Source organism: Balearica regulorum, chromosome Z (genome assembly GCF_011004875.1).
Source record: "Balearica regulorum gibbericeps isolate bBalReg1 chromosome Z, bBalReg1.pri, whole genome shotgun sequence".
Lineage (NCBI taxonomy): Eukaryota > Metazoa > Chordata > Aves > Gruiformes > Gruidae > Balearica > Balearica regulorum.
Genome location: NC_046220.1, coordinates 30836525 through 30847689, shown reverse-complemented (window position 1 = coordinate 30847689; position 11165 = coordinate 30836525). Strand labels below are relative to the sequence as shown.

The window sequence follows — 11165 nt, the reverse complement described above, 5'->3', positions numbered from 1 at the left end:
CTTACCATTAACACAACATGTTCTACTGAGACAGCATTGTCCTTCAAGCAGTTTTGAAGCCTTTCCTTTCCAGGGGACACTATACAGGTAATTTCAGTGGTGCTGATGACTATGCCTAAGCTGACCAGGCATCCAGCAGTGCTTCCCTCCCACTGGAAGCAAAATCCAGCTTGCAAGGGAGGAGGAAGTAATGGTAAGCAGACACCCAGACAGACAGTCCAGGGAGTAGATGTCCCAGGCTGGTGCTAGCACAGTATAGGCTCTGCTGTCTTGGAAACAGCCAAGTTCACTCCCAAATCCTGCTGATTATCTTGATGTGGTGGAGCTGGTGACATAAAAAACATTTTCTTACCGTGTTTTTAAGCCTGATTCTGATTGTAAGTAATAGGATGAACTTGAGATAAATTACTACTTACTTCAGGCTGCTTTCCTAAATTTTCTCTCATTTCAAACACAAATTATTTTTACCTTTCCTTCATAAATGCTGTAGTTACAGACACTGAATGGTTGCTGCTGTCCATCGTGTGGGACACATGCATTTTATTGGCCTGCAGCTGATCCTGGTTCATCCCAGCTCAAAACTGGTCATTGTGTATAAAACCATAAGTGCATTTCAAACCCCCCTCCCCCAGATTAAAGTAGCATCAACTGCAAGTCCATCTATCCTGCAGAAAGGCATGCAAGTTGCCATTTCTGTGGGCTACCCGCTGCAGCAGTGTGATTAAACTCCTTGTTTTTCCCCTTGCAGGAAAGAAATGTTCTACCCAAGTCCAAATGATCTGGTAGGTAGGGAGAGGTTACTGCCAGCTCACGTTCTAGTGGCATTTAATATTGGTGGCTGGATTCTGCACTGCCAACAGAATGGTACAGGATTTCTAACAGGTGTCTCTCACAGGGGCAAGTAGACCTGCTGTCAAGTTCTTTTCCACCTCATTTTTCTCCGTTAGGAGAAAGTTGTATTGAAGTAAACAAAAGGGCTATTCACAGTTAACATTGCTTCCCCCTTGCCCTACAGGTAGCAAAGTGCATCTAAATGGCTTCTACTCTGACCTCAGCAAACTGATGATGAAAAGAAGGCGACTGTGGGATTATTTGTTTCAGCTTCTCTGGATGATGGATGGAGAGATATTCACTGCCACTTTGGTGCCATCTGGGAACATGACACCAAATTATAGCATGACCCTGGAACAGAAAACAACGTTTGCCTTTGTAATTTTGTTATTTATTTTCTTGGGAATCCTCATTGTTCGCTGCTTCCGAATTCTCCTTGACCCCTACCAGAGTATGCCAACCTCAACCTGGGCTGATGGACTTGATGGACTGGAGAAAGGCCAGTTTGACTATGCTTTTGCTTAGAGATTGAGAATTATGGAGGCATATTTACCACTCTGATAAAGAGAGAAAAATCCTGGAATGTCTCTTTATTTTGTTTCTGGTTTACATTTTTTTCAAATATCATAGGAGTTGCAACATATGAATATGCACACAACGAATTTGATTGTAATTAAATACCAAGTCAAGTTAAATTTTTGTAGGTAGATTAGTGAATCTCCTTGTTGGGAAAAAGATAAAGGTTGCATTAGCAGAACTTTTCTTTAGAATACACTGGAACAATAAGTAGTGTATGTGATCTCTTATAACCAGTTAAGTGACAATAGAGCATGTCTTCTCTTGCATAGCCTTTTTATCATTAACAAGAGTCTGCGGAGGAAGGTATCTTACAAATCATGTAAGAATAAGTTTCTATGATCTGTAAGAAGTAAATTAGCTTTCCAAGCTCCACAAGACTCTTCTCACTCTGTCTCCCACGCTTCTGAAGACAAGTGAGGAAGTGTCCCCTACCATAAGATAAGATTGAAAAGCTAGAAAACTTCAGGAGAAAAAAAAATCCTCCATGTTTTCCCAGGTATTCAATAAGATGCTCTTTCTTAGCATTAAGCAGTGATTAAGCTACTTAGTATTAATGAATCACTGACTGTAATCTTTGTTGTGAATAAGATATGTAATAATTTTGGCCTATCTTGTCTTTTTGTGCCCAAACTGAGTTTTATTAAGATAGGTTTTTGCATTATTCTAATAACAGCTTATGCAAACAAATTTCAGTCTTGCATGTATTTCAAACCCTGCATTTCCAGCATTCACTCAGTCTCTTTATTCGGTGTGTAGATCATATTGCATCATTTTTGTTTCCTAATTGGATGACTGAAACATTGGTGCTAAGAACCAATAAATAACCACCACTGTCTTTACCTATAAATGTCTTTGAATGTATTTGTACAATGAAAACTCATTCCTCGAAATCAATGCAAACAAAAATCTATCTGCATGATTGATTGGGGCAAGAGAGATTTAAAAAACTGCACAAAATTTCGTAGAACTTCTTAGAGTCCAAGTGGATGTTTCCAAGCATTGCTTAGCAGCATTGAAATACTATAGTGGTAACAACATTTGATATACTGCCACGAGGGAAAAGGCCACGCTCTTGAACACAGAAGAGTCTTGAAAAAAGTCCTAGTGTTGCTGGGCTTCTTAAACATTTCATGGAGTGGGGAAGGGAAGGTGCATGCTGCCTGTTTTCAGACAAAGCTTTAGATTTAGCTATTTTACTCATACTATAATAATGACAAGCAGATAGGAAGTTTTCCTTTGTGCTTTGGCTTGCAGCCTGTAATGGAGGAACAAAGCCAGCCCTGTAGCTGGTACAGCTGGGGCTGTGCTGACTCATCCAAGCTGAGGCTCTTACTCTAGCCATGGCACTTCAAGCTATTTATTTCCCTTTGCTGCTTGTCCTGTCCATCGGTTAAAGGTTGCAGCTATTTGTAGCAGAGGCAGTGGAAGGAGGGGTGGCTCTGTGCCCTGGCCTTCACAGTTCACAGGAGGGCAACCAGAGCCCCAAACGCAGCTCCCTGCTGAATTCACAGAAAGAAGCTGGGCTCTGTGATCTGTCACTGCTGAGATAGGAGCACAGCGTGTTGCAGGGGTGGTAACCTTCAAGACGGAGTAGGCAGAGGGGGACAGGAACACAACTCTGTTCTCCAGAAGCCATGAGGTACTGGCTTTAGCCAGGTGCCAGGGCACCTAGATCAAAGCAAACTAAAACTTTCAGATCATTTCCCGAAGATAAGGACAGTGTGGCATAAAAGAAATGTTCCTGTCGTTGCACCAGTGCTGCCTAACACGACAAATGTATTGTCAATATTTATGAAGCAGCAGTAACAGCATTGCTTCCTCTGAGATTTCTCTACTGTGTCAGGGTGTCTTTCTGAAGAGTCTATAAATTTTATTTTCTTTTAAAAAGAAAAAGACTTTTCCTCATAATCGCCCCTAAAGAGGGCGGTGATGACTCTGGTCAAGAGAATGTAGCACAGTGTTCAAATGAGGCAATTTGATTCTTGTGTGGAGTTTGCAAGTTGCTAACTGAGAACTATTTTGGAGACTTAGCTAGCCAGCATCTCCGGTATGTTTGGAAGCATTCCAAGGATATATTTTTGTAAACCACTGGGATAAGTCAGTCTACTAAAGGGAATTTAATACTGCTGGGCAGTCACTTTAAGTCAGCCTATTTGTGGATGTTGCTAAATTGACGATAGCAAAGATAGGAAATTCACACCAGTTTACCCACTGCCGCAGAGACTTTTTCCTTCTCACTCTCAAAGTCTAACAGGAGTTTTCTGAAGACATGTTGGCAATTCAGTTTCGTGATAGCTCACTTTTCCTTTGCCTGGAGAAACCAGACCAGACTTTGAATGGAAAGAAAACAATCCCAGTCCACAAAGTAGCCTCTGGCACATCACTATGCCTCACAAGAATATGTATTTGCTGTGGAGTGACCTAAAATATTAATGAGACTGGAAAGGGAGCTAATGTGTGCTAATGCAGCTGTGCTCAGGCAGCTCTGCAGCTCTGCATCACTCTGGTATAGGCTTTTGTTTATTATATCAGTTTCTGCAGAAAATCCTGTGCAATCTTTAAATAGTTTTTTTTAGTATGAATATTTCTTGATATAATTTAAGCAAATATACTTTACATACTGTGGAGAAAGAAGGAATATGTGTAATTTTTTAATAAATACCACATTTATGTTAGTTTGTTCAAACTACAAGGAGTTTAATTCAGAGGGCTACTGGGGAGAGATAAAGCCAAATAAGGACAGAGTTAAAACTCTTTATTGGTAGACACCAGGGAGTGAAGCTGTTTTATTCCAATAAGGATTTCAGGACTTTTATATTTCAGTCATGACCCTTAAATGAAAGCAGTGGCCTAACAGCATGGAGCAGAGATGGGAGTCTGTTCTCAGCAATGTCTGGGGTGCATGTATGTGAGAACAGACCTGATGCTGCTTCTCCACTGCAGTCAGAGGTTTGGGTGCTACTTGTGCAGACATGAACTACCTTCAAAGTAGCTCAGGTGTCGGGAATGATACAGCCACAGAAATCCACAGCTCTGCACACTCTGCAAGAGCCACGTAGGGGTTACTGCTGGATATGTACACGTGTGTTGGACCTGCAGTGAAATGCATCTGCCACTGCCATGCAACTAGCAGGATCTGAGCTCTCTTTCAAAGGTAGGTGAAGTTGGCATCCAGCAGTACGGCTATGGTAGCTGGGAGAGAAAAAGAACCCATCAACTGACTGATGCAGTTGGCAGCAGGGCAAACCTCACTCACCAGATATATGGTTTATAGAGTTGAATGGACTTTAAAGTTTACAAGAAAAGAATTTTGTGTAAACAAGAGGAAATATGAATACAAACTTGTCTTATTTTTACTTTTTGTTCTACTGCTATATACTCTGAGCAAATGCATAACACTTGACTTTGACAAAGCGGTCTGTGAAGCATAGCTTAGTCAGTTGTTATCACACATGCTCCCCAGAGAGCGGCCTGGAGGTACCTGATGTGTGGCTACATGGCCCTGTGAGCCTAATGGGATTGGCGTACAGGGATTTTGCAGGTTTGGATCTCTACACAGAGATGCTAGAGCTAGACATATGAGATGTGGTCTCATGGGACACTTTCAAGAAGGCTAGCTTTGGAGTTGCAACCTCTTTTCTGATCTGTAGAGTACTTGGTAGGAATTTATACTCAATTTGGTACAAAGATAAACAAACTTGCCCATGATAATGACTACTGAGAAGCAGCCCACAAGAACTGCAGGAAAGAAGCTGCAAACCTTTGATCTGCAGCATAACTGAGTCTGTGGCCATGACCTGAATTTTCTCCAACACAAAATCTTAGTGTTTTTCATTCTGGTTTATTGAAATATGCTTAGTTTGTATAATGCAGCAAGTGTTTATTCATACTGATGTAGTTTGCATGAAAATAAAGCTGTTGGTTTCCCACAATGCACATTCTGTTTTCAGTGCTTCTGGAGTTCTGCAGCAAAGTTTTGGACTTTTTTTTAATACATAGATTGGGTGTCATTTCTGCAGCATTTATATGTGAAGCTGCTATGGCTCCTGTTCTTTTGTCAGTGTCACTGTAAAAGCAGCTGAAACTGTAGCAATTTTTCTTTTTTCCTTCTTGGCACACTAACTAATCAATCCCCATAATGCCCTTAGATGTCTGCATTGTTATCTTCATGGTCTAGAAGGAGCAGCGAGGAGTGAAAGGTCTTTTTCAAGGCAGAGACAAAGATGACTTATTATCAGTGCTAAGGCATGATCTGTGAAGCATAGGCTTCTGTCCTGCGTTGAAGTCACTGTGTGCTAGTGTGGTGGTTTAATCTTGGCTAGACACCAAGCCACTCTATCACTCTCCTCCTCTGCAAGGCAGGGAAGGGAGAAAAATAAGATGGAAAAAAACAACCCCAAACTCTTGGGTCAAGATAAAGGTAGTTTAATGTAGCAAAAGCAAAAGGCTGTGCATGAAAGCAAAGCAAAAAGCAAAAGAGTATTCTCTACTTCCCATCAGCAGGCTATGTCCGGCCACTTCCTGGGAAGTAGGGCTTCAGTATGTGTACCCCTTATTCCAGAAGACAAACATTGTAAAAAAAACACAACGAATGCCCCCACCCCATTCCTCCCCCCTATCTCTCAGTTTCTTATTGCTGAGCAGACGTCATATGGTATGGAATATCCCTTTGGCCAGTTTGGGTCAGCTGTCCTAGCTGTGTCCCCTCCCAAGATCTTGTCCCCCCCCCCCAGCCTGCTGCTGGGGAAAAAGAAATGTTGGAGAGACAGCCTTGATGTGTGCTGGCACTGCTCAGTAGTAGCCAAAACACTGGTGTGTTATCAACACTTTGCTTGCTATCAATAGATAGCATAGCACTGTGAGGGCTGCTGTGGCGAAAATTAACTCCATCTCAGCCAGAACCAATACAGCTAGTCAACAGGGTAGTAGAAAATGCATCCTGATATAACTGTAAAACATAGTAAGTCCTATCACACTTCCTTCTACTTCGTATGAGCTCTGTTTTTTACTGTGGGAGAACTACTGGTGTGGCAGCTGCACCCAACCTGCTATTTAGACCAGTGCAAAATCTCCAAGGGAAGTGGGGGATTTGGTGGAGTGCTGCGTCCCAGCAACTTAATAACCAGGGCCAGAACTACACTGTACTTCCATGTCATGGATTTGATTTTCAGTGAGATTCTTTACTTTTATCTGCATTGGTTTAATAACTTACCTTGGCTCTTAAAATTGGTATTAGAAGTTTAAACACAGAAAAGTGATACGGAGAATTACATCTAAGGAGAAAACTGCTTTACATAAAATGAAGCCATGGCAAAAAAAAAATTCAGATTTGACTGTTTATTCCATATGAGAAAAAAATAATAAAGGCCCAAGTCAGAACATCTAGGGATTACACCTTAGAGTAAAGTATATTTAGTAACCCCCAGTCTGAGACAGGAGAAAGACTCACACATAATGCCAGCCCCTCATCTTTGTAATTCCATCACTGATGCTGGTGATCACTTCAGACTCCAGTGTAAATCAAAGCAGACCTAAAGGTCTTTAATATTGTGACATTAGTCACAGCATCCTTACAACAGAAAAAGTAGTGTATTTATGAAGTTTTTGTAGTTGGAGGGTCACATTCTTAAGAGCTGATCCCCCTGGCTTTGGCTTGATCCAATTGACTTCAGCTGCATTATTTTAGATTAACATCAGTGCAACTAAGAATCAGGCTCCAAATTTCTGAACACATATAGCTGCATCACAGAACTGGTAGTGCTATACTGATGTTTAATATATGTGCAGTCAATTTTTTTTTTTTACCAACTAGTTTTTAGGAAAAAACATCATTGGTTGTTAAGCTTTATCAGTCCTATAAATGCCATAACATACTATGGTGACAACATGTTTTCACAGGCTTTCTGATATGACAGAATGTACCTTTATTCATAGTGTTTGCTAATTAAGGGGCCAGTCTCATAAAGCAGGCATTAATTTAGCATTGATAGCACCATTTCTATTCTATTACTCTGTTTTTCGTTAGGTTTTACAACTGGTTGAGATGTTTGTTTGTTTTGCTTTTTTATTCGTTTACACTTTGGATAGTTTCTGGCAGAGAAATTCTGTTTCCTATAGAATTTTGATTTGAGGTTATTGGAACGTTTTTACTAGTGCCTTCTAGTCAATTTGGATAGATACAAAATATGTCACTTGTGTAAAGTTTAACCAGCTGTTAAAGAAAAAATCTTGCTGATACTTTCTGTATTTTGTCTTTTATGGTCAACAGCAGAGTCCAAAGAGTTTGATAACCAGAAAGGAGTGGCCACAAAACATTACTGCATATATGGTTATTGTGTAAAATGAGATGTCTCCTCTGTTTACCATCTGGATTTCTTGGTGCCAGGAGACTGCATTACACATTGCTGCTTCTCTTTCTTAAAAATGAGATAATTTTTTTTCTCTTCCTACCTTGTCATTTCATATTTTTCTGCCTTAGGTTTTGGTTTTGTTTTTTTTCCTGTAGTTCTTCCTTCTGTTTGGGATTCCAAGCTCGGATGCCTCTGTCTGCTTATTGCCCAAGCTTTATTTCTCCCAGAAAGGGTCATTTCCAGGTGCAATCAAGCAAGAAGACATGCTGCCATGGCCAAGGTAGCAAAATATACAATTAAAGAATTGCAGCAATCAATAACAGCTTTAAAGTGGCGGAAGAATCGCGATTTTGATCTCTGTCTTCCATACGTCCATGACGTAGCTTACGCGCTACCTGGTCAAAAGTATTATTCTTAGTCATTGTAGCTCTTTACTGTAAACATGGACCGGTTACTTCTGTTAATTATGGTTAACTTCAGAAAACAATGTGACTGGGATGTGTACAAAAATGCAGCTTCTTCCCCTGAAGTACTATAATACGTTGGCCCTATATATCTCACTAGCATTATCGTAACACAGTGTAAGGTTACCTTATGATGCAATGTTTTCAACTTTTCTGGAGCTTCTCTCTAGCCTGTATAGAAAAATGGGTGTTATTAAATTAGGAGAATGCTTATATATGCAATAATTAAAATGAAAAGTTTGAGGTAACTACAATGTATAGTTCTGTGGAATTGGATTAACCGTAAGTACTGGATGGTCCATGTGTTGCTGGTTACTTAGCAAAAATAATAAACAAAATCACAATTTGTTAAATGTATCCTGGAGATTAAGACACAGATGGAGAGAGTTCTTGCCTGAAACAAATGGATAATGTAGAAATACCATATAGAATGGTATATCAAGACTAGGAAGTCTCCAATGTGTTTAGAAAATAATTATTCACAACTGCTACTTATTACATTTAAAAATTGTTTATCATCTCAGGTATGTAAGTACTTCCTTGACTTCAGTGCGCTGAAATTAGCTTACATGCCTTGAAATGTTTCTTGGTCTGTTAAAACTCATATTTATCAAAAGATTAAAATTTTCTGATTGCATAAATGCAAAAAATAATCCAATGCATTTACGTAACAAAGACATGGTTAATCACATACAACTAAACATGTGACAGTACTACCTGAAGCAGTCACTGCTTGGACATAATGTATAGAGCATGTTTTTTTAAGATGAGAGTGAACAGCATAAAATCCTAATGTAAAAAAGTACAATAGCTGCTATCTCAGTATGTGTACTTGAAATCACTCATCTACCCTTCATTGTGGAGTTTGTATTTATATCTGCATTACATAGACATATATAGTATGTCTACTATGCTTGCAGTTTGTGTAGGAAAACACAACTAAACTTTGGAATAAGAAAGAAGCTCAAATGTTTCTAGTAGCCTAGCCACAGCACTAAAAAGCATGGTTTGGCTCAGCACTGAACAGATCCTGGATACCTTCAGCAGCCCTTGCTAAGCTCTTTGTCAACACCAAGACACAGATTTTACAGTTAGATGGGATAAACTTCACAAGAATCCCCAATCCCTCTGGACTGTAGTACTTGCCATAGTCCATGTAACTCTCAGAGTAAAAAAATCCCTGTGCCTCTTCTCTGTGATAGTTGTATATTTGGATGACTGTCAGGATGTAAAAACAAAAATGAAACCCTGGAAAAGACCCATTCATTCTCTTCATAGAACAAAAAGAGTGTCTGAGAAGCATGGAGTAATGCTAACATACAAAGGATGCATCAACACCAGAAATCAAGAAAAGATTTTGGTTTTTTGGGGTTTTTTTTTTGGTTTTTTTTATATGCACATTAGTAGCAGCATTAGCAAAAGTTGTTGATAAATACATAGAGTCACAGAATCACAAAGGTTAGAAAGGACAAGGGGAGGTCTGGTTAGATGAGGTTGCTCAGGGCTGTGTCCAGCCGGGTTTTGAATATTTCCAAAGATGGAGATCCCACAGCCTCTCTGGGCAACTTGTCAAGTATTTGATTGTCCTCAGTTTAAAAAAATCTTATTGGAATTTCCTATGCTGAAACTAGCGTGCATCACCTCTCATCCTTGTGCAGCTCCATCTTCTCTGCACTCTCCAGTGGGGTCAGCTGTAGGCAGCAATAAGGACTCACCTGAGCTTTCCCTCCTTCAGGCGGAGCAAACTACTTCTTCAGCCGCTCCTCACACATCAAGTGCTCCAGCCCTCTGATCAGCTTGGAGTCTGCTGGACTTGCTCCAGTATAGCCATACCTGGGGAGCCCCAAACTGACCACAGTTCACCAGACGTGGTCTCACTAGTGCAGCATAGAGAAATATCAGTGTCGTGGACCTGCTGGCTGCACCCTTGCTAATACAGACCAGGATGTGTTTGGCTGCCTTCGCCACAAGGGCACACTACTAGCTTATGTTGTTTTCTTCACAGCAACACTGTTCAGTAATTCAAATGCATTTTCTTGCAATGTAAGGATCACACTGGAAGCTCGACTGCCTGAAGTCTACTGCCGTGGAGGTTATTTTCTGGGGGGTTTTGTTTCACGCAGGCAAAATTAAATAGTAGGTGGATTTTTTCTTTGAAATTTTCACCTGTGAGTTTTCAAATTAAAAATCCAAAGAGGCAATTGTAGGTAATCTAATTTTCCTCATTTTCTCTTTGTGGAGAAGTATAAGGGCTTATTTGATGATTCAGTAATGGCAGTAGGAAAATAAACCTATTTCCTTTTCATTTATAGCCCCTTACAAATCTTCCTTGCAGTCCCTACCCATTAAAAAAAACCAAAATAAACAAACCACCTACAACCCAAAAAACCCACCCCAAACCAAAAACCAACAAAACAAGAAAAAACCCCAGAAAGAAATCCAACAACGGGAAAAAAACCCTTTTCTGCAATCAATTTCAATGGCCACTTGGGCATGCAAGGATAGTTCTTGTCTTAGCATTGGTAGCTGAAAATGGGAAGAGGACTGGTCTGGAGTTTACTTACTCTTCACAGAGCTATTTGGTAAATCCTTTCTAATAACTTGAGTAGCTAACTATATTACTTACTTTGGTATAGCTCATTAGCTCTTCCTATACTCTTCCTAATATGCTTAGACCATTTTGTCATAAACAACATTAACACTGTCAAATACCAAAGTATTAGGTAGGAACTGATGGCAGAACTGATCTTTTCCATAGCAGAATAGGAATATTGGTTTATGATATAATGGTTTTATGAGTGTTGCCTATGTACCTTTTCATTCCAGGAGCTAGCTTATGAGAGCAAGGATTAATGACAAATCTTTATTGCTCCTGAAATGCAAATCCACCTACAAGTAATCATAAAGCTGTTTTTCCCACCCTGTCAAACACATATGTCAA

At 40.0% G+C, this 11165-nt stretch overlaps 1 protein-coding gene across 1 annotated transcript; it reads left to right on the top strand.

Annotated features, from left to right (window-relative positions):
• The first annotated feature begins 1062 nt into the window (after window positions 1-1062).
• Window positions 1063-1452, top strand: CTXN3 (cortexin 3). The gene has a single exon (XM_010304179.2). The coding sequence runs from the start codon at window positions 1063-1065 to the stop codon at window positions 1354-1356; it is 294 nt and encodes a 97-aa protein (XP_010302481.1). The 3' UTR covers window positions 1357-1452.
• The last annotated feature ends 9713 nt before the right edge of the window (window positions 1453-11165 follow it).